We start from the raw sequence: 25063 nt of genomic DNA on the forward strand, positions 1-25063 counted from the left end.
CAGTCTTAATCCAGCCCTTCTTATACTGAAAATCTACAAAAACAAAAATCCACTGATTTCTCAAAAAAAAAAAAAAAAGTATATATATATAAACCTTTCATTAAATTAATTCTAATTACCATTTCATATCCAAAGAGATTTTTCTGTAACATTTGGGTCATATTTCCAAACAATAACCAAAACATTTGCTGCCAATTTCAACAGGAAAACATTAAACTTTTGATTTTTCCCTTTAAACTCTGTCCAGAACTGAAGCCCCTCCCACCCTCACAAACCCCACCTACAGTATGCCATCGGCTCGGTCTTGACCAATCGCAGACAATCTCACCCGTCCAGATGGCTACGTCCCCGTGGAGAGCACTACTCTGATTAAGCCAAGGCTGCTGTGGGGGCGTGGTCACGTGACCCATGTTTGGGGTACAAGTCCCGTCCGCAGACAGGATGGGTGTGGTGATGCTTCTCTTTAAGTGCTGAAGTAGCTTCTATGCTAAAGCTCCGTCATTATGGTGGTCGGTAAGTGGCTTTGAAACGCTCCACGTGACAATTCCAGTTTTAAAGTTTTGCCTGTTGGAAGAAAGCCTGCAGACAGGAGCAGCACGTTAATACAGCAACATAACGCCATTTCAAAACAACAATCCAAAAATTACCCTATTAACTTATAAATGCATCATCAATATGTTTTCTCGGTCTCTTTGAACACTTTTGTGCTAACGTAAGATATTATTTCCAGCTAAATATCACTTTACAGGTGTTATATGTGAATGTAAATTCGGCAGACAAACCTTCATGTAGTTCTTCAGAACTTTAAGGTCTGGTTGCTGGAGCACCTGACAGACTTCCTGAGAAGAACACAAGAGATGATATTGATCAGACAGAGCATCATTCCCCCATGATATCACAGGGGAGGTCTGTCTGCACTTTTATAGCTCCCTTAAAAAACATTTCAAAGGATTTGTGTTTTTTTTTAACCCTTGTTCTGTTTTTTTCTGTTCTTACAAAAAAATAAATAATAATAATTCCTTGACTCAAATATTGTTTCTGGAAACACAAAAAAAATTTGACAATTTTCTTGACATTTTTATAGTTTTATTTCACTTGTGTTCTTGGTCATAAATGACTAGCCATTGGAAATGAATTACACCACAAAATACAGAAATATTAAGTGTTCAGGAGCATCACAATCATTTAGATGAACACACACAAAGTCCTCTGACACACACACACACACGTTGGTTTTACTGTACTTCTGAGGACATTTCATAGACTTTCATGTATTTGATATATTCTATCCCCTAACCCTCACAGATACTTGTGCACTTCATTAGATATAAACAATTTAGCTGATTTATGAGCCTTTTTTGCTTGCGAGGACCAGCTAAAAGGTGCGCGCGCACACAGACACTCGCGCGCACTCATTCACTTACACGCATGCACTCGCGCACGGACACACGTTGAACACCATTTTGTGCATCATCTTTCCATGTACACTATGAGGAATATTTCCAGCTCTTTTGATCATATGTTGTTTGGGCTCGTTTGAATCGGGATAATCTGCTGTAGGTTAAAATGTTTCAGGAAGTAATAAGGAAAAACGTAACAAAAATACACTCTTGTTTATTATATTTGTGTGTCAGTGTGAATTTCATACATTAAATCTCACTGCAGTTTGACCTTTCTAACGATATATAACACACGACTATCTCATCTTTTTACATTTTTACAAACTCTGAATATAATTGCAATGTATGAGAAGGAAACAGTTCTTATCTGTCAGCCAATTAAAAATGATAATTTAAGAATTAATAGGATAAGCTATATGAACTATAAAGTCCAGATTGTTAGTTTAAACAACACCGATGTTGTTCAGATCAAGCAAGTGGTTGTTCATTTATTCTGTAATTATTATACATGTTTTTGTTTTCCACAGGGAGTGCCCCCCACAAACCCCGTTTAGCTCAGTTCTATAAATCCATCAATAAGACTACAAAGTGTACAAAACCTGTCATAATTATTAAAAAGTGGATAAAAGGATCTAATGGAAAATCTTGTGATAATATATGCAATATGAGAGATTTATTAACAATCTTAGTTTGCCGATCATTTTTGACCGGGACTACAAAATGAACGCAACACAAGGGTTAAAATAAAGGAGGGACGAGTTAAAATGGAACTCATATTTTTTGTGGTAATCAACAATCCAATGCTGTGGAGCTTAATTTGTATTGAACCTGGAATATTCCATTAATACTAATGTAATTCCTCTGTATGTAATTCATCCTGATGAAGGCAGGAGTGTTTAAGGTACCTGTGTAATTTCAGGTGACACCTGCAGTGAGGGCAGATACTCCTGTAGGAACTGAATACACTCCGGCCCCTGAGCAAAGACAAAAACACTGTCTGTGTTACAACACGTCCTTTTTAAAGACCGTTACGTTCAAAGCCAACACATAAACACCAGTGACCGCACATCAGTCGAATATAGTTACACAAGGACAATCTGACATGGTGATTTGCTCCAGGATCTCACACACACACACACACACGGTTTTGGCTCTACATAAGATGAAACGAGACTCACTCTTTTGAGATGAATCATATGCAGTGTGAGCGTGCACTCCGATAGAGTCTGTAACACAAGAGTGGAGAGTTAAATATCACAAACAATCAAAATTACCATACCGGTTCACTGCTCTTAAGAACACAGAACAGACTTACCAAGACAGTCTGAGCATCAGAAAGGTCAAAGGTCGGCTTTAGAGGGGCCATGAAACATGCTGGGATGATGTGTTTATAGATGAAATCAGGAAATCCCACCAGACCGTCTTTACCACCTGAGAGAGAATAATTTATCACTCGAGATGTTGTCACGCTGTTGTCTTAAATGATTGTTAAGTGTTTATTAATGCTTATACACGTCTATCAATGACAACTGAGTGTCATTATATCATTTTAAGATTCCTGTAATTCTGTCAGTGTGAAAAGAGCTTTCTGTGTCTGCTGATGTTTGAGCGTGTTGTTCATACCCCACAGCTCCACTAATCTGGAGAGGATGATGAAGCAGGTTTTCTGAGCGACGGGGTCGGGGAAGTCCACAGCTCCCTGGATGATGGTGAACAGCACACGTTCAATGTTTCCGGCTCCTGACAAAAACAAAAAAGTATTCATGGTCACATTATGTCTTCAGGCTCATTGGTGTATTTTTATCCTGAGACCCCCGTGTGACTGCTGTAAGTCCTTGCTCCCCATTTAGTGAATGACTTATAGCTCTCTATGCAATTATGATGCTCCCTATTTAGTGAACGATTTAACCTCCAGTGTGCTGTCTGTCTGCACTGGTCTCAGAACAGTTATAGGAGAGCTATAGGATGCTCCCTTGCTCCCTATTTAGTGAACGATTTAACCTCCAGTGTGCTGTCTGTCTGCACTGGTCTCAGAACAGTTATTGGAGAGCTATAGGATGCTCCCTATTTAGTGAACGATTTAACCTCCAGTGTGCTGTCTGTCTGCACTGGTCTCAGAACAGTTATAGAGAGCTTTAGGATGCTCCTTGCTCCTATTTAGTGCATGACTTAACCTCTAGTGTGCTGTCTGTCTGCACTGGTCTCAGAACAGTTATAGGAGAGCTATAGGATGCTCCCTTGCTCCCTATTTAGTGAACGATTTAACCTCCAGTGTGCTGTCTGTCTGCACTGGTCTCAGAACAGTTATTGGAGAGCTATAGGATGCTCCCTATTTAGTGAACGATTTAACCTCCAGTGTGCTGTCTGTCTGCAATGGTCTCAGAACAGTTATAGAGAGCTTTAGGATGCTCCCTTGCTCCCTATTTAGTGCATGACTTAACCTCCAGTGTGCTGTCTGTCTGCACTGGTCTCAGAACAGTTATAGGAGAGCTATAGGATGCTCCCTTGCTCCCTATTTAGTGAACGATTTAACCTCCAGTGTGCTGTCTGTCTGCACTGGTCTCAGAACAGTTATAGAGAGCTATAGGATGCTCCCTTGCTCCCTATTTAGTGCATGACTTAACCTCCAGTGTGCTGTCTGTCTGCACTGGTCTCAGAACAGTTATAGGAGAGCTATAGGATGCTCCCTTGCTCCCTATTTAGTGAACGACTTAACCTCTAGTGTGCTGTCTGTCTGCACTGGTCTCAGAACAGTTTGAAATGCACCTTATTTTCATCCTAACGCCATACAAAGTCTGTGAAAGACACATTTATCAGTTTTTGGATGCGGAGTGATAATGCACAGTGAATATATGATATTTTAAATCAAATTAGCCTGTAGTCCACATACGTGGTCATTGTGTTTAACAGCGTGCCGTTTCGCGATAAATCTATGCCATTTTAAAAACCGCATCTCGGATGAAACTAGAGACTCTAATCTTTCGACACAAACAGGTTTTAATGTGAACATGTAATTTGGTTTCTTACAAGATGTAGTTTTGTTGGCGTTTCTCCCAAAGACAAACTCCGCTGTGGTCAGCGCCACGTTGTTTCATCACATGACTCAGTGAATCAAAAGTTTAACTCTTTAATGACAGCCTAGAGCCTCCTGAACTGAGATCAGTCGGTTTAAATGAAATTAAATTATGCATAGCCTATAGCGAAACCAAAACGCAATGTCCTCACATGTGGACGCAGGGTCTCAGGAGGCTAAGCAGGATAGCAGTGAACTCTCACCTTGACTAGCCATGACCTCGTTCATGCCACTGCTAGCGATCATCTGAATGAAACTGAAGTAGCTTCTTCTCAACATCTGTTTCTCTAACGCTGCCGTCTGATCGTTCTCCTCCGCTGGACGAGAAAGCACCTCAAATATTGCCATCACCAGCGGCATGAAGACTTCCTGCAGGAACGGAGACACCTGGTTCTAGAGGGGGGAAAGAGAGTCACTAAAATACAACAGTCTGCAAAATGAATAAACATCACTGAGTGCTTAATATTTTTTAGCTATTTAAAAGCCGTTTCATGCCTAAAGTCAAGGGACACATTTGTCAACATATTTTGATACTGACCCAAATGTTGTCAGAAATAACCTGTTTTGTGAGACACATAGGGGGCGCTAGACGACCCGCAAAACTGAATCCTCTATTGATCTGCATTCAGATCTCAGAACGTTTTACGTATCTAATTTGTTTCACTCTGGAGAGTCATTAGTGGTTCAAGCCTGAAGGGTTGAAACCCTATTGTAATTGTAAAAGGACTTTTATTATTATTCTGCCATAAAACTGATCGTGCAGACCAAACCGTAAGTCTTAGAGAGCTGAAACTTTGAGGGAAGGTAGTCCAAAACAAAGTTTCGGCCCAATCCACCTCAAGGTGGCGCTATAGTAATCATGTTTATGGTTTGGCCCATAACTCCAAAACCTTTTGTCATACACTCAAGTGTCTAACGTCATTGGATTCATTGGCTCAAGGCAAACAAAACGTATATCTCCGATTTCATTTCGGTCATGAAATTGTGTGTGCTAATCTGCATAATCCGAAATATCTACTTTTTAGAACTCCTCCTAGGCCGTATGTCCGATTCGCAAATTGGGGTGTCTCTACTATGAACCCTCTTGACAAAAAGTTAACATATATTTTGATTTGTCGAAAGCTTTGTGAAGATATAAGCCAACAAATTGGTCAGGCGTCGTCCATCTTGTACATATTGACTCATAACTACCAAATGAAAAGTCCAAATGTTACGATACTTGATACACATGAACAACATGACATTCTAAGGATGCAAGAAAAGGGACACAACAAAAAAGAAACGCTCATAACGCCGCAACCGTATGATCAATAAAGTTGAAAATTGGTATGCATGTTGTAGGGGCCAACGGTTAACATATCGTACAATATCAGTCGGACACATAAATAAACATGGCCGCCAGCCGGCAATCAAATAGGTCAATAATTATCAAAGATAAGTGGAACTTTATAGTTATTTAGGGGTTGCATTTATCATGTGGGTTTGACCAAGTGTATCCAAAAGGACTATAATTCCTAAAATAAATATTAACATTTCTAAAACCTTTTTGGGTGCTTTGTGGCATTAGAATAGTTAACAAGTATTTTTAATCATGATTGTCCCATTCTGACCAGCACTGCCAAAAGTGTTTTTCCGAAAATAAATACATTACATTTATTAAACTATTTAAGCAACGCATTTTACGATTTTCGATATTTCAATAACTTAAGCAGCTCTTGGTAAAAATGGCTATTTTCAAAGGTTTTTAAGGACTTGAATGTGAAAAAGCCAAATTCAAGCACCTTGTACGAACCCCTGCTAACATGTAACAGGACGGGACAAATGAGATAATATTGGTCAACCATAATAAAATTGTTAAAATGGAGTGTGTACCTTAAACTTGGCTGTGATCTGACTGATGAGGGGGATGAACTCCTGCAGGTCTCTGGGTTCACAGTCTTTCAGCATGTGCTGTGATGCCGCAGGGATGAAGGGAAGCACCTCTTCTTCCAGACAGATGATCATACGGTGCAGGAATGAACGCACGGCACTGCGCAGCTGCCCTCGCTGAACAGGACAGCTAAGTGCAGGCAGGAACGTCTGCAGACAGTCCAGATACACCTCGGAGCAGCCGCACTGCCTCACCGTTTGCTTGTTACTGAACGCCTTACTGGTGCGACTGACAGAGAAAACAAAACCAGCTTATAAGAGAGAAAACACCTTAAATGTGATGTGGTCGCATGCGTTTTTGTGATCCGATCTAGACCCCGTTTAGACCTGTATTTAGGGCTAACCACAAGTGATCGGATCACACGAAATGCATCTTAATACCAGGTGGAAACAGGGTCTTTAAGACTAAATGCTTCAGCCAGTAAGCGTATATAATAAGAGAAGACGTTTATAAATTCTTTAGCGCATACATGTGAGAATTAAATGTTGTAACGGGGTGTGTTCACCTGGCAAAGCCCACAGCGTGACTCAGACAGTCGGACAGCACTGTCTGCCTCTCTTCGGTAGCTTCCTGAGGCAGTTTTGCGAGCAGCATGCGGAACGCCTCCATCAGTGGTGTGAGGAGACTGCGCATCAGAGCCTGTTTACGCTCGGCCGGAGACTCTCCGTTTACAATCAGCACACCGGCCGTCTCAAACATGAACAGCTGATCGTCACTGCTCAACAGCGCTGGAAACCCATTCTCCTGGAGAGAGAGAGAGAGAGAGAGAGCATGCCGATTGATCACAAAACTACAATTCAAACATATATAAAGTTAAAGAGGATAAACAGTGCATCGAGCATTACCGGGGGTGCGAGCTCCAACAGGTCCTGTATTCTGCTCAGTATGTCCTCGATAAATGCATTCATGTGTTTACTGCACAGAGAAATAAACAAGCGTATATGTAGTATGCACAGATATAAAATGGTGGATGATACTGATAATTGCTAAATAAAATGGTAAATGGTCTGCACTTCTATAGCACCATTTTAAACCTTATAGGTAACCAAAGTGCTTTACACTGTGTCCCATCACACACCAATGGCTGCAGAGCTGCTATGTAAGGTGCTAGCCTGCCATTGGGAGCAACTTGGGGTTCAGTGTCTTGCCCAAGGACACTTCGGCATGTGGAGTCGTGTGGGCCGGGTATCGAACCGCCAACCCTGCGATTAGCGGCCAACCCGCTCTACCACCTGAGCCAAAGTCTTTTTGGTCAAATATCAGCCTATTAATACAATAAATGATACAAATAAACCTTACTGTGTGTGTAGCTGTATCAGTTATTTTGTGTGCGTTTGTATAAAATGACTCACTGCAGGGTTTTGATGAAGCGTGAGAACAGGTAAGCCACTCGACTGCGCACTTTAGGACTCCTGTGTCTCAGACCACGATGATCCAAAAACGCCATCTTACCAGAAAACACACAAACACTCTTGAGAACTTCTAAATGATCCAAAACAATGGATTTCATTTGGACACACAACAAAAAACTGATCATATCAAAGTCACACTCATGATCACATCAACAGTATTAAAATTCGAAACACTCACTAAGACATTGGGAATGTGCTGCGGCTCCACAAGGAAGAATTTATCGTAGCGGACGACGGTTTCAAAGAACTCCAGACTGACTGATGAATGCTGATATTCGCTCACGTTGCAGGAGATGAGCTACAGACACAAACACACAACATCAGACCGCTGTTATCATGGTTTTCAGGAGTCTGTCCGAATGCGATTCAAGGAATGCTGGCCTCACCGTTCTCATCATGGCCTGCAGTGTGCTAGCTTTAGTCTCGTCTCCAGAGAAATGAGCCCCGTGAGACGCAGGCAGAGCTTCACCTAACATATACAGCAGCCTGATGGCCACCTCCACCTCCATGAACTGCACCGTCTGCCAGTTCCTGCACGCAGAACACAGAGAAATACCGGGCATATAATATCTCTGGGTGTAAATATGATGGCTCAGAAAAACTGCTTTTGTTTTGTTCCCAATCAAATCAACTGTTTCTGAGAAAAATGTTGTGGTGATGCGACAAAGCAATCTAAAGTTATAACGTTACAAATATAATTGATCAGTGTCCAAAAACATCTCCAAACAAATAAAAGATAATAATTGTACATAAGAACTAATTACACATGCAAACACAACAATGACTAAAGGTTTGCATAGCATGCAGACATGATTTTAGTCATGAGATTTCACAGAATGAGTTTCATTCTGTGTCATTTGAGTCATCATTGAGTCTGTCTCATGTATTTGGCGCCATCTCCTGGTGGTCATATGTAACATTGTGCTACATGTGTCACACAGTTATGCACCAAGACACTATGGGTGAAGATCTTCACCCAGGGGCAGTTCACTCTGTTGCGGTGCATCTCAGTCTTCCAGTGTTTCATACATGAGCGTTGCGTTTAAGTAGATGACAAGATAATTTAACCTTCTAAACACCTGCATTGTTTTATTCTTTGTGCCATGTATATGTTTGTTGGCGGTCATCCCAGTCAGTGGACAGTCGTTTACGCCCTCTGCCGGTCTGTGGCTTTGTTGTCCCCAATAATAATAAACCCTTCTTTTCCTCACTGAAAGCATTTCTTTTCAACTCTTTTTGCATGGTCAATGCTTAATTTTATTCCAATTACTTTTGAGGTACTACTAGCGCCTTTTTTGCCAACCAGCTCGTCCTATTGCAAGAGGATTGTGATGACCACAGGAGTGGTTTTTATTAGGGCTGTCGATTTAACAAAAATTAACGCGTTACGCATTTAATCGCATGCATTCCTGAGAAAAGCAAGCGTGTAGTACCACCTGTTTACTCCAGAGGGCAGTAAGTGAAATTTCAGCTGTGTGAGCAACACGCAGTTTATACAGTGAACCAAACATTAACAACGATTCAGTGGATACTTTTGAAGGAGTGCAAATGCGACCTTAACGTTATTTTTATGACGCAACACACCCGAGACACGACACAAGCATGTCTGATGCAGGTCGTATGGCCTTTACCTCACAAATATTTAATTACCAGGATGTGTCCTTTAAACTTTTACACCGTTTTTACCCAGTCAATCTTTATTTAAGAAATATGCTCCCTGAAATAGATCCACTTTGCTGCTCCTCTAATGCTGTAGATAAATCTGCCCCTCACATTTTTAGGAAATGTGTCCACACTGTAGTATTTGAGAAAATTTGTTTTACTTTGCTCTATAAAAGACCTTTTATTTGGTTTACACAGTTTTGATAATTTAAAAAGTGAATATTTTCTGATTAATCTGTTTATTTTTCTTGCCAAGTTTTTAAACATAAGTGTAAATTTATGTCTATAAAGCCCCTATTTGCACTTTTTATTTGTAAAGACTTGAAATATTATTTAAATACTCTTTGTACCTCCAACAACTCATTGAAAACCATTGCACTATATAATGAATATAATGTCTTGGCATTATTGTAAAATATATCTGTAGTATTGTGTACTATGTATACTGGTTTGTTTCTAAAAAAAAAATATATATATAATTTTTTAATATTTTTTACATTGTGCTCGAAAACGCACATCCCAACTTACTGCATGGTGCTGTTGAAGACTCGGTGCACAGACTCCAGTAAAAGCTCAGGAGAAACTTGAGCTAATCGGTCCAACAACATCTTTAACTGCTTCCTGTATTCAACAAACATGGCCTCATCTTCACCCTGAGAAAGAGAGACTCGTTTTATTTTAAACTTGTGTTATTTGACCATAAATGATTACTTGTTTACATTTTCACTATAGGTATTCACAATACAATATGGACAGTGTCAAAACGAAGCACATTTAAGCTAAAAAGAGAAAGTAACTGACCTCGTTCTCAAAGTTATACTCGTCATCATACTTGAGCTTGTTGATCACAGCGAGCATGATCGCCTGTCACCAAGACAACAAGAATCATAAACAACAGCACTAAACATCACAAAAACCACACTTACATGCACTTAAGATAGCGGTTTATTCCAGGGTTTTAGCATGTAAACGAGAACGCCGATTTCCTTACGCCGTTTAAGGCAGTGTTTCCCAACCACTGTGTACCATGAAAGATTGTCATGTGTGCCGCGGAAAATGATCAGATTCCACAAAATAAATCAGGGCTCTTGACGGAGCGATTAAATCATGCAAGAGGTCACACTGGTGCGACTACAAAGACGGCCGACTCTCTGATTGAACATTAGAGATTTTTTGTTACGTACGAGAAATATCAAAAGGCAAATGTTCCAAACGTAAATGGTAAGTGGTCTGCACTTATATAGCGCCTTTTTAAGCCTTAACGGTATTCAAAGCACTTTACACCGCGTCCCATTCACACACCAACGGCTGCAGAGCTGCTATGTAAGGTGCTAGCCTGCCATTGGGAGCAACTTGGGGTTCAGTGTCTTGCCCAAGGACACTTCGGCATGTGGAGTCGCGTGGGCCGGGATTCGAACCACCAACCCTGCGATTAGTGGACAACCTGCTCTACCAACTAAGCCACAACCGCTCGACCTGGACCAGTCAGCGCGGCTCAATGGACAGATCAGTGCAAACCTGCATTTACAGTATACGTGGACCGGACTTGAGCGCTCAGCTGGGCAGATTATCATAAACAGAGCAAACTATTGATGATGGTTATGTGGGATAGTGGGACAGAGGTGTGCCGTGGCTGGGAAACACTGGTTTAAGGGATAAGAGAAAGAGGTTTCTCCTGGAGAAAGCTGCTTATGTGGCCATGTAAACTTATAAGCGACTTTCAAAGCAACAGAAAATAAATTTGCGAAAACTTCCTCAGATACCAGGTTTGTTATTTACACAAGCACTGCGGGAAATTACATTGCTGCTTACTAACTGAGCCGCATGTACACGGGAGTAAAGAGTACACAGTGCATGTAAACATATGAGCGATTGATAATGCTGTACCTCCACATTACTTTTCTGCTGATCAGTGAGGACCGGAAGCTGCAAAAAACAAAGCATGATTAGCATGGATCGATCATCTCAGAGTGTCAGATTGAAGAGTGTCACATCCCTTGTGTTTTTACCTGTTTAAGCACATGCAGGTAGTCGTAACAGAAGCCCACGATGTTTGCAGAAATATCATCGTCTTCGTGAATTAAGAGCTTTAGCATGAGGGGGACTTTCGCCTCCAGAGCACGCAGTGTTTCCGCGGACACCTTCCCATCCCCCGTCTTACAGAGTTTAGTCCAGCTCAGCACCAATGATTGACCCATCCCGTTAACCAGCCGAGAGAACTTTGCCAGAAAATCCACATCCTCCTCCTGAGACACGACACACACGAAAGCAAAAGTACATGATATAGTAAAACATACTGCACATCTTGAGTTGTAAGCTTGAATTGAATGTGTTGAGAGAGAGAGACGCGGCGCAGAGGAATAATGCAATTATTATTTTCTATTGTCTGATCTTTACTGGACACACTCAAACGTACAGGACAACATCGTTCCACTTTGCAATGAATAATGAAGCGATTCTCAAATCAGTCTGAAACTGTCTGAGAAATCTGATCGTCAGCCCCAATACCCATCAAAGATTTAATCCACACTCTCGACTTTTATTGAATAATGTGTCTTTTGATATCAGTTCTGTTCTTTACAGTAAGATGAAGTAAAAAAAATACTAATTTTAAATCACACAGCAACTCTTGTATAACAATTGCTAAAGTGGTACTGTCACTTTAAATGTAAACTCATTGTCATTACTTCTAATTGTACAAATTATTTCTAACAGTGACAACCCATATCATTATTATATATTTAATTTCTTGATTTAATATGAATTGATATAAAGTAGAATTTTCAACACCTTGATCTGCACCTGATCAGTCTGAATGTAGCCCACTATTTTTGAAAGCTTATGTGTTTGTTATAGTTTCTTATTTAGAAAGGTATATGAGAAACTGGAATTATTTAAACTTTGAGCATTTTTATTGTATATTAAAAGAACTTTAATTTGATGAATAATTATAATGTGCATTTTGCTAAATTTTTCAGAAAAACAAACCAAAAATAAATCTGTCATACGATGTACTTTAAAAGGTGCTGCAAGCGATTTTAGCCGCTCTACTTCCTCAAGACTGAGCTGTTGAATTAGCCACGCCCCTCTTTTAAAACCCCCGCACTCCAAAGAAAACTAATGAGCTTTATTGAGATCAACATCATATAGAAATGGTCAAAAACAAAGGCAGCAAAATAGCGCCCTCTACTGACAACAGTTATGAACAACATGGCATAAAAATTACATTAAGCCTCAATAATTCGCTGCAACAACAATACAATGAGAGCATGCAAAATAATTGACGAAATGAGTGTCGAAAGCATCAGAGACCGTGGCCCGCAGACAGTCTACCGCTGTCACAGAGACCGGTGAGATCTCACAAGACTTATTTCAGTGTTATCTTTCAGGGAGTAGGAACATATTTTGCCACTTTTCCACTTACAGCACCTTTAATTGTTATTATATCAAATGGAGATAATATTGAATCGTTTAACTCATATCATATATTGAACCAAATCTTGATAACCTTTTCGTCCCATCCCTAGTACACAGCATATCTTAATTCTACCCAATAATTGATACTTACTGTTAAATGTATAAATCTTGATTCAACTGAAATAATTGAACAAGTCAATATATTGTGGGAGGGAATCATACAGGACACACTGATTTTACACACCTGCTCAACATTGAAGAATCCTGCAGACTGAAGCACCCGACTCAAAGACTCCACCAGTTTGGTTTTATCCACAGGGTCCATTCCCTTATTGACGATCTCAAACAGACAATCACACGCCTCCTCCCTCAGCTCTTCCATAGACATGTGACTGAGCAACAAATTCACAAACCTACACAAACACAGAGTTGTCATATAAACAAAAGAAAAGGTCATTGGAGTCAGTCTAACTACACATTCATATATTAGCATCGGACGTTCTCCTGCTGAAGAAATCGATTGTTTTGGTGGTGGCGTGTCGGATACAGTTGAAGTCAGAAGTTTACATACACATTAGCCAATCACATTTAAACTCAATTCCTGACATTTCTCCAAAAAGTCAGATCTTTGTCCCCATGTGCACTTGCAAACTGTAGTCTGGCTTTTTTTATGGTGGTTTTGGAGCAGTGGCTTCTTCCTTGCTGAGCAGCCTTTCAGGTTAAGTCAATATAGGACTCATTTTGCTGTGGATCTAGATACTCGTCTACCTGTTTCCTCCAGCATCTTCACAAGGTCCTTCGCTGTTGTTCTGGGACTGATTTACACTTTTCGCACCAAACTACGTTCATCTCTAGGAGACAGAATGCGTCTCCTTCCTGAGCGGTGTGATGGCTGTAGTCCCATGGTGTTTATACTGGCATACTATTGTTTGTACAGATGAACGTGGTGCCTTCGGGGATTTGGAAGTTGCTCCCAAGGATGAACCAGACTTGTGTAATTCAACAATTTCTTTTCCTGAGGTCTTGACTGATTTCTTTATATTTTCCCATGATGTCAAGCAAAGTGGCACTGAGTTTGAATGTAGGCCTTAAAATACATCCACAGGTACACCTGCAATTAACTTAAATTAGCCTATCAGAAGCTAACTGGCTAATTGCCTAAAGGCTTGACATTATGTTTTGTAATTTTCAAAGCTGCTTAACTTAGTGTGCGTGAGCTTCTGACACACTGCAATTGTGATTACAGAATTAAAAGTGAAACAATCTGGCTGTAATCAATTGTTGGAATAATTACTTGTGTCATGCACAAAGTAAACGACTTGCCAAAACTATAGTTTGCTAATATTAAATATTTGGAGTGGTTAAATTAGTTTTAATGACTTCAGCTGTACCAAACCATCTCTCATTTGAACTAGGAGAGCGGACCGAAGATGTATTAAATTATTTGCTAATAATTTTGGTGGTTATAGTGTTTGTTAATAATAAATCTGTTATGCACACCAGCAATGGCATCAGTGTTTAATATGTTTTATAATGCACACACCAACTTGTTCAAATTCCCATAAGAGTGTTCTAAACTTGTGCGCATGTAAATGGTTAGTATAACCGGCTTTATGCACACTTAGCATAAAAATTTTTTTCTTCCTGGCAATGTTTCAACTCCTGAAGCTGACAAATTGCCAGATCCGTTTTGCCTCTAGTCTGGCAACAGGTCTTACACCCTTTCAATGTAAAGAAATGGGCCAAGGCACCGTGATACTTAAACCAGCAGCTGGTTTGACCTGTATGAGATTCATGAGACCAGCTCTGACCTGTCATTGGCGATGAGATTGAGGTCGATCCAGGACACGTACGCACCCACCACCTCCAGACACTGACAGGTCAGCTCGCTGTGTGTGTGCTGATACGTCTGCATAATCTGGAACCAAGACTCGACCAGCGCTGGGATGCACTGCTCACGCATAGCGTCTTTAATCAGTGTGTTTCTGCGAGTCTCCTGCAGTAGAAGAGAAAGAAACTAGGGGTGGGACAAAATCGCAATTCATTAGAAAAACGATATTTAAATCGTCTCCCTAATGAAAAATCGATTTTATATTTACTAAATCACATGTTTACCTTAATATGCTTATACAATGATATAGGTAGTTATATTTGTGCCGGAGTTCCATAAGAACAGGTTCTCTCTGAGAAGTTTCGTCTCTTTAATGTTTCATTTGGTCCTTTAATGCACCGCTGCTACACCCACCAAATCGCTTCTTGTTAAATGTTGTATGACAAATTTCCTGCCATGATCATTGTTCCTGTTATTATGCATAATCCTAAGGTTTATTTGTGAGGTGATGTGGACAGAATTTCTTAGGAGTGATTCTGCAGGTTCTGTCTGATATAAAAATAAGGTGGCTCTGAAATATTTTGGTTGATACGACAAAGCAATCAAAAGATATAGCATTAGAAACATAATTTATAATAGTGTCCAAAAACGTCTCCATGTGTCCAAAAGCCTCTCCAAACAAATAAAACATAACAATTGTCCAAAAGAACTAATTACACATGCAAACACAACAATGACTAAAGGTTTGTATAGCATGCAGACATGATTTTAGTCATGAGATTTCACAGAATGAGTTTCATTCTGTGTCATTTGAGTCATCATTGAGTCTGTGTCGTGTATTTGGCGCCATCTCCTGGTGGTCATATGTAACATTGTGCTTCATGTGGATTATCTAATGATCTATACATCCGATTATCTTGCGTGTGGACTCGTTGGAATGATAATCACCTCCTCCAAGTAACGGTATGTGATATTTAAAAGGTTAGCGGTTGAATACGGAGTAACAATCGGTTACATTGAAGCACATCATTCTGCGTTCAGGATGCGCCTTTATATTGGATCTTTGATTTGTGTGATGAGGTTATAGGTATTTAGCCAATTTATTTGTTTTATATCCATTAGTTACCTTGTTAAAGGGCTGTTCTTAGCATCTATGTATTACTATGAAACACATCTGAATATGAACAAAATGTTATATTGAATCGGTAACTAAATATGGTTGTATTATCAAGTTTGGAGGTCAGTAGCAATCCTCGTCCCTAATAGAGACATTTAAAGGAATAATAACACCAAAAATGAAAATTCTGTCATCATTTACTTATCCTCATGTCGCTGCACAACTGCATGACTTTAAGAAGAACAAAACATTTGATTAAAGAATTACTTTCTATACAACAGTTCATTGTGACTATAGCGGTTAAGTTCCAAAAATGATACGCAAAAGACACCCATAAAAGTATCAATATGACCCGTATAACATGACATGAATAAACGTTTCCTTGATCTTTTGACATGAGGTCATTGTACTATAAAAAGATACTTTCAAAGTTTCAGACCTCAAAACTTCCTCTTTGCTCCAAAAAGAGCATTTGTTGAAGCCAAGCTGCCAAACCTACTAGTTCTGTACATCCTCCACATTGTGATGTCACACTATGGTAGACTCGCACTACTTTACTTTAATCACTCCTGTTGCCCCGCCCAGTAGCGGTGAGCAGTGAGATGGCAAGAATAGAGAGCATGTCAATCAAGAGCAGAGAGCCAATCGGAACAGTGGGCGTAAACTGTCGAATCTTAAAGGAGAAACGCTCCAAAACCGAGAGTTTCTGACAGAGGGTCAGAATGAGGGTGGGACATTTTCATGTATGAATATACAGGAATACATGTCTGTTTTGTGTGCAAAAACTTTACTTATATTATAAGTAAACCTTAAGGAACATATTAAAATTAAAAAGGCATGTCATGACCACTTTAAAATATAGCACACAAGTCATAAGGAGCACTTTTTGGTGTTATTTGTCCTTGTTTGGAGATTAACAGTGATGGTAACAATAAACTGCCTTTATATGGAAATTAGTTGTTTTTCCTTTGTGTTATAGAAAACTAATGCCACATGGATTTGGATCAACATGAAGGTGAGTCAATATGATGGAATTCTCATTTCTGGGTAAACGACTCCTTACTATCACACAGTTCAGGCAACATCTGGTTGTACCTCAGGGCTGTGCAAGATGTCTCTGTCCACCACCTCAGCATCGATGGCCATCAGCGTCCTCAGGTAAATGTCAATGCCGTTTGGGTTAACCCCCACCAGAGCGAGAATATCAAAGAAGAATTTGGGCCAGAGTGTCAGATACTCTGTTACAAACGTCAGGGCAAAAACCTGTGCCGCTTTATTCCTGATAAACGGCATCTCTGGCTGCACATTCATCAACTGCACAAACATACAAATAGAAAACATGTCAAGAGGGAATTTAAACGCACATAAAGAAGAATTCAATGGTCAACGGCACTCACCTGACCCTGAAGCCATTTCATCAGAGTCTCTCTGATCAGCTGCTGTTGAGCTGCAGTGAGCGACCCGTGTCTACACAACACAAACATAACGGCATTCGTGAAGAGACATTTCTAGCTTATGAATATGTGAAAATATATCTGCGATATATTGGTCGACCACTAGTTATAACTCATTATCTTTAGCAGCTCTTATGCATTTGTAAGTTGCATGGTCTGAATATTTCTTCCACTATTTGAAAGACAAAGTACATCATGAGGCTCAGTGCAAGTAGTCCATAAGCGACTCTCTTATAAACGTATCTGGTGTAATTTGTTTTTTATTATTTTTTTAATTAAAATGTAATCAGCTCTGAACTACATTTCACCTGATGTAACCAAGGCAACGTTTATAACTTTAAGGGATTGTTTTAAGTCTTTTGCTAGCAACACTAGATGATTAAATGGTATCGTGCACAACAAGATGTAACCTTTTTAGTTATCAAGTGAGAAGTTCTATATCGATGCATCCTTTATAGCCAGGGACGGATCTACCGGGGTGGCATATGCCACCCTAAAAGAATACTTTGCCACCCCTGATGCCACCCCAGTTGGCAGCAAAGAATTGAAAGTTATGGCCAATTTGACAATTTACGAGCACGAATCTCCAATGTCCGACTGCACTGAATGCAGGACGAGATGATGCCAGAGCGGCAAGAGACTTAATGCCTTTCCGGTGATAATGCCCGTACTTCAATCATACTTCTATCTCCTATTAAGTGAGATCACATTGTATGGTCACTTATTCCTAATATGAACTGTTTCACATGAAAACTCAAATGCAAGACATTGATTGCATGAGATTAAGTTTGTATGAGTTTGTAAATGGCAGCCTGTGCCCTTTTGTAGTGTGTACATACAATTTTTCATCAAACTGTGATAAACGTGATTAAATTAAGTATATATATATATATATATATATATATATATACACACAAGTCTGCCACGTGTTGCCACCCCTCAAAAATTCCTGCCCCCCTCTCGCCACCCCATAAATATTTTTCTAGATCCGCCCCTGTTTATAGCCAATAATATCATAGGCTGACATGTAATATCATAGCTTCACGATCCATTCAAATCCCGATGAATAAAATAACGAATAAATTCCCTGGTGAATATTCGGTTTCATTCAGAAATGTCAAACTACAAAGGTTAAAAGCATTCACAAAGCTTATGAAATTCTTACACTGGAACTGTGTGCGTTTTGGTTTAATGTTATCAAAGCTTGGCATTAACAACTACCAACCCGCCAAATGTGGGTAAAAACCGGCAGTGGCGGATAACTCCGTCACGCTTACTAGCCACTTTGGCGAGTGATATTTTCAGTGTCCTGCGTTGAAAATACTGTGAACATCATCCTTCCTACAATGTTTTGTACTGCAGTTACACTCATAATTAATCTATTACACTGTGAAAGTTGCAGTTGAAGGCTTAAGTGTGTTTAGGCTATTAGATTTCAGAGGTGTTTGTGATTAGAGATGCAAAGATTGAACAATACCTGAACTTGATCTGGTGTTCAAGGACTTGAAAGCAGAAAAACTTCACATGATCGTCTCTGATAAATCACACACACACACACACACACACACACACACACACACACACACACATTACTCAACATATCCAATAAAGCAACTCAACATTCCTACAAATGCTAGGCCAGTTATATTATTATTATATTAGAAATTATAAATATCTAATGATATTAAACATAATGGTACGATATCCAAGTCACTCCAATCCTAGTCACTACAAACCAGCACTTTTATTCTCCGTTACTCAGATCCACCTGCATGTCTCACCTGTAAACACCTTTAGAAAGAGCTTCAGCACAAACCTCCCATCCGTCCAGAGACTCCTTCAATTGCTCAAAATATGCCAGCGCCTAACAAACACACGACGCAAAAAAAAAAAAAGATAATTAAATCACACTTTAAAGTCTTCATTTGCCATTTTTTCTCTTAAGAAATTATTAATTGATTTGTTGAACACATGTTAAAAAAATTTTACTGTCTCTTTAAGGCAATCAAGCATTTCTGTAAACAGCGTCTTTAAATTAGTGCATGCTAACGAGAGACTCAAATGACTTTCTCTGCTATGGCTGATTACAATTAAATGTTTATTATGATTTTTTTTGTTGTTGTTGTTTTTGATTAACAACTGACTGGTTGCAAATGCGAGTGATTTCCTCTCATATTAGTGGAGGGTTGCGCACATGAGCAGCTCCAGGGCTGGGCTACTGGGGATAAGCCACAAATGTTTTCCATAAAGCCCCGAATGTATTATTATTTTTTCATCTTTTTGAACTGATGTTAAAGAACCAGAAGCTTGGGTATCAAGTTGATATGACAACATATTACATTTCATTATTTTAACATTGCATTTCAAAGTTAGGGTAATATACTGTATATAAATGAATGATTCCTGTCTTTCTATGGCATTGACAACACCAAATACAGACACAATTCAGTGCACATGAGTTGTCGTGTCAGCAGATGCTTTCCAGCTCTCATGAAAAATGCACGAAGAGAGTTTGAGGCACGCGATTGTGGCTGTGTGTATTGGAAACTGTGTTGAGTTGGTCCATCCAGATGCATTAAGTACCAAATATTTAGATGCATAACCCTGAAAACGAGGAGGAGTAATGTATACAGATGTACGAGGAAATTACAAACTTTTAAATCAAGAGACAGGACATTTGTGTGTTTAGCAAAACCCTTTATTAATACATGAAGCAATAAACAAAACAAACTTTTAGTGATCTAGCTATTATTTTTAATCTCTAGTACCAATTTAGCCTGTTTACAACCTGCTTTCTTGTAAATTAACTTAAGCACCTGACAAAACAATGAAAACTGTGTACAGCCCCACACGACACGTGGCAAACTATGGAAAGCCGAAAGGGACAAAAGTGTTGTTTATTTTAAATTGCGTTTTTAAAGCACAGATGTTAAAAGCATGCAATTTCTGATCTTCGAGCCCATCCGAGACCTTTTTTTTTCTCCCCACTTTGTAACACCCAATTCTCAATGCGCTCCAAGTCCTCGTGGTGGCGTAGTGACAACCCTGTTTGTGCATAGTGTAACGCTGGATTCATACATACTGCGTCAACGGCACGCGAGCGACGTGTTTTCATTTCAGCGCCCATGTTAACAGATGACAGCTATTTACAGTGCAACAGATAGATTCGTGCCGAGAATCACGCTGAACTTGGCGGCTCTATATGCCGTAGAACACGAAAATAATTAGGATATTAAAATAAAAACACGAATGTCAAAATATTCAAATCTAACTATAGGTCTGCATCCAAGCAAACAGAAATTTTAAGTAAATCAAGAGAATGATGAATAAACTGCTGGAACTTTGCCAGTTAGCATGTTTCACAGCATTAACCAATCACGATCAAGTTAGCAGATGATTGACATGCACGTGACTGCCTGCTGTTCTTGCTAAAGAGGAAGAAATGTACCTCAGCTTTGCAAAGCCACAGCGAAGGACGCCACCAGGCTGATTGTGGAGGTGGAGGAATACGAAGTGCTTTATAACCCATGGCTTTCATTATACAAAGATTTGTTAGCGAAGGAAAAGGCGTTGGGAGACAGTTGGTTTGACAATTTGTGCTGACGGAAAGTCAATGTGCGCTGTCTTCATGTTGTAAAAATTATACTGTCTACACACCTTTGTCATGACTTGATGTGCATTTATGTTTTTAATAATTTAATCTTTTATCTCAATACTTTAAACTTTGCAGTAGTTTAAACTTTGTCAAATATTGTGTAATTCAAATGCTCCACTTCTGAGACCGTCAATCCGCACATCTTATCGCGTGACTCGTTGTGCATGACACGGCGGAGACTCACAGCATGTGGAGACTCATGCTACTCTCCACGATCCACACACAACTCACCACACGCCCCATTGAGAGAACCACTAATCACCATCATGAGGAGATTACCCCATGTGACTCTACCCTCCCTAGCAACCAGGCCAATTTGGTTGCTTAGGAGACCTGGCTGGAGTCACTCAGCACACCTTGGGGTTCGAACTAGCGAACTCTAGGGGTGGTAGCCAGCGTCTTTTACCACTGAGCTACCCAGACCCCGACAAAAGAAATGATTAACCATTTGTAAGTAATTTAAGCCAAATTACTGCAAAGCACAATGACGTTGGAATCCCAGAAAGAACATTATTTTCCATGCAGAGACGTTTGCTGTCTCGCAGCCAGTGTGAAAGCCCCATGTTGACGCGTTGCTCATGCGCCACTGACGGAGTACATGTGAATGTGGCATAAAAGATCAAGCCATGGCTTTGAGAATCGCCACCGATTTGACCGAAATATAAAACATTTTAAGTTAATCAAATTGATTTTATATTTGCCCATGCGTGATTCCAACTTTTTGGGGGAATTCGGTAAAATGCATTGAAGCCTAGTCAATTGTGCTAGTTGTACCTTAGGGAACTTCACTTTTATTGGTCACTGCGAGTCTTGTCAAATTTTCTAAAATGTGTACACAATTATATATAAATTTCTGTGAATGCGTTTTCGATTTCTGCATAATTCACTTTCCATGCAGGCCCAGAAATGTCACAATTCGACAATGTGTAAACAGAAAAGCTTCCTGGATTCGGTGTACGTGTTTACCGTAAAACCATGGGTTTTGCCCAGTGTGTGCGTTTGCCTTACCCTCTGCCTGTAGCGGGCATCAGCATTGGGGTTCAGTCCCATGAGGGCCTGCTCGTCCATGATGGCAGGTAACGCCGACTCGCAGGCCATATGTGTGTTAGCTGCTGTCCACTATGTGTTTATTCCAAACCCCGGCACAGGACAAGCACATCTGAGAGAGACATACAAACACACTGACATTAGACAGGTAGAAAAGTCAACACAAGTCTTAGGGCGAGTTCACACAATGCAACACATGATAATAGGGTTAAAACACAACTGTTAAAAGATGGCGATTATTGTCCTTATTTTGTACCACAGTTTTCAGACGGTGTAATACAATAGTAAATCCATTGTTAAATCAAAAAACACACTTTAAACATGCCTGTCTCAGATCACACAATTGTATAATTAATTTTAATCATCTAATATAATGAATAACACATTATTGTTTGCTTAAAGTTAATGACTTCAATAGAAAGCACAAATTAAAATGACCAAAACAAACAAGGCTGAATCATCATTCTGTATATCCGCCCCTCTTCCCCCTCCTCTTTCACGGTTTATACATTTTTTAAAAAGTACCAAAAGGTACCAGGGTAACCTGCTCTTGGACATGGGCCGCTTTGAAGTACTATATAAATACATGTCATGCGATCACCACGGAATTATCATTTGATTACATCATTGTAGTTTTTCTAAGGATTTTTCTGATGCAACACAGGCCCAATAGTCATGTGTCATAGTGTCTACTAACCCACAACACTTGACAGATTTAATCTTTGCACACACATTAAACTCAAACATCAAATTAATTCTCTATTTTCATTTTCGTAATACACAATAATCGACTTTATTTCGCACGCGCCCTAAACAACAAGCGTGTCAAGCGCGTTCCGAATCAGAGCGAACGTGGCGTGACACACCGAGAAAACTCGACGAAATAACGACAAACGTCCGTTAAACAGCAACCGTGACACATCAGCCGAAATATTCGCGTCAAGTAAAGAGTAAAGACACATATATAGCTAGTTTAACAAGTTATCGGCTTAATTCGAGGGTAATGTTGTTGTGAATGTGATTATGACGGCTCGCGCGCTCACACAAAAGACTCACGCGAAACATTCACTTGAATAAATCAAATAGGACGCGACAGATTAATGTGTAAATAACGTGTCCGTTACCGAACCTTACCATGAAATTTACCGCTCCATCATCATTCGCCCGCTTCAGTCACTCAATGCGCATGAAACACATTCAACAGCGGCGTGTGGGGCGAGCGGATGTACTAGACACGTGCACCGGAAGAACTTCAGCCGTAAGACACTCGCGCTTGGATGCACGCACTGGTTTTCATGTTTCATGACTTTCTATAGCCATAATGGATTTTATACTGTACAAACTTTATATTATATCCCCTAAGCCTACCCCTAAACCTCACAGAAAACGTTCTGCATTTTTACATTTTCAAAAAACATAATTTAGTATGATTTATAAGCTGTTTTCCTCATGGGGACCAACTGACATTTGGTACCCACAACATAGGGAAAACCAGCACACACACTATAGTTATTAAAGTAGTTATTACAATAAATCTGTATATTATATATATTATATCAGCAAATGAGTGTTCTGCACTTTAACATGAACCTGTTGTTTATTTCTTACCAGCAGAGGACTCTGTGCACCAACTATTGAGATGCCGGCAGATGCCGATAGTGACAGACCTGCAATAAACGACCCAGAATACAACCACAAAGTGTATTTAACTAATTACTCACACCTCACACTCTTTTAACAGTATGTGGGTTATTTTCTGAATTATCTACAAAACTTGGTTCAGGAGTCTGTGTGATCATGTCAGACATGTAACATGTTGATTAAAACACATCCTCACATGTTTAACACACTTCTAAAGCCTGAGAAATGAAAACTAGCATCAGACATACAATATGTGTCTTAACAGCTGAAAGTATTCACCCCCATACAATAAATAATAATAATAATAATATTTGACAGCCGTTTCAATTGAACAATATAATTTACTGTATTCAAAATAAATGCAAAGACATTATTTTCACATTATGACATCCGTTCCTCCCGTTATATCGTATATGGTGATCTTGATCATATAAGATCATCGCTAGATCATATTTGACCTCATATCTGTCACAGCAACAGCACTTTGGAAATTAAAAAAAAAGATGTTTGAGCGATTTCTTTGTAAAAACGTTAATATCCACCAACCGCTGCGATGGGTCAATTGCGTCTAATAAAGCAGCTGCGATAAAAATGGCAGTGACCAGTGAAATAGTAGGAGTTTTTCCTGATGCAACGATCTTGTGGAAATTTAAAGAAGCCCTAATCACCAATAATCTCTGCGAAAGGGGGCGTTTCAACCCCACGGCACTTTTTGGGCAGTTTCAGCGCAGTTTGAGCAAAGAGCCCATAGACAGCAGCTCTTTTCTGGGCTACCAAAAGAAACCGGAAGTGGAGGGGCGGAGCGGTTGTTTGTAAACATTAGGGAAATAATATGGCTTGTGAAGGCTATTTCACATTGACTTCAGAGAACAATCAGAGGGTTTTATAGGTTCATGAGTTCATACAGAAGATTTGATCTCAGGCATTCTCTTACAATCATAATTCAAGCAGCTTTCTGTGTCCCTCCTCTGCTTTGAAAATCACACTCGGCTCTCTTTGTTTGTAAAAGATTTGAAGCTGTTCTTAAAAACACGACCCTGCGAGCCAAAGCCTTTGTCGGTATAAACCCATTAGTGTTTATTTAAATGGAAAGTTTTTCATCACAACGTCTGGGAACTTTGTTGAAAGCCAGTCGGCTCACACTACCTCATTTTTGTCGGAACCACTACACCGGGGCGCTGCCTCACAGGGCGGGATCAGGGGGCAGAGTGGCACCGGGGTACCGGCTTGGCAGGAAATCCTCAGAACTAATAATCCTGGGTAATTTTCATGGCTCAGGAGCCGCCCAGTTAAATTGTACAGCTGTTTCCCACACACTGATAGTGTTTTACAGGTGGAATTTCATTCCTGACTGATTATTTATCCTGCTTTTCTCCCTTGAGGATCGTGGCGGCTCCACAGAACTCCTGCCAGCTTGAGAATAA

General features: G+C 39.9%; 1 protein-coding gene across 1 annotated transcript; it reads right to left on the reverse strand.

Annotated features, from left to right (window-relative positions):
* Positions 1–52: 52 nt before the first annotated feature.
* On the reverse strand, positions 53–23228 carry LOC127637337 (exportin-T). Its single transcript, XM_052118350.1, has 25 exons — positions 23133–23228; positions 21960–22110; positions 19078–19160; positions 18774–18830; positions 17240–17309; positions 16938–17156; positions 14706–14890; positions 13139–13307; positions 11487–11723; positions 11365–11403; positions 10279–10341; positions 10006–10130; positions 8202–8346; positions 7994–8113; positions 7756–7850; positions 7249–7318; positions 6909–7147; positions 6346–6631; positions 4677–4866; positions 3024–3140; positions 2716–2831; positions 2579–2626; positions 2306–2374; positions 783–839; positions 53–579 (listed from the first exon to the last, which is right to left on the reverse strand). Exons 2-25 carry the CDS (start codon positions 22047–22049, stop codon positions 553–555), a joined length of 2916 nt encoding a protein of 971 aa, XP_051974310.1. The 5' UTR covers positions 22050–22110; positions 23133–23228; the 3' UTR covers positions 53–552.
* Between the last annotated feature and the right edge of the window lie 1835 nt (positions 23229–25063).

Source organism: Xyrauchen texanus, chromosome 45 (genome assembly GCF_025860055.1).
Source record: "Xyrauchen texanus isolate HMW12.3.18 chromosome 45, RBS_HiC_50CHRs, whole genome shotgun sequence".
In the NCBI taxonomy this organism is placed as follows: Eukaryota; Metazoa; Chordata; class Actinopteri; order Cypriniformes; family Catostomidae; genus Xyrauchen; species Xyrauchen texanus.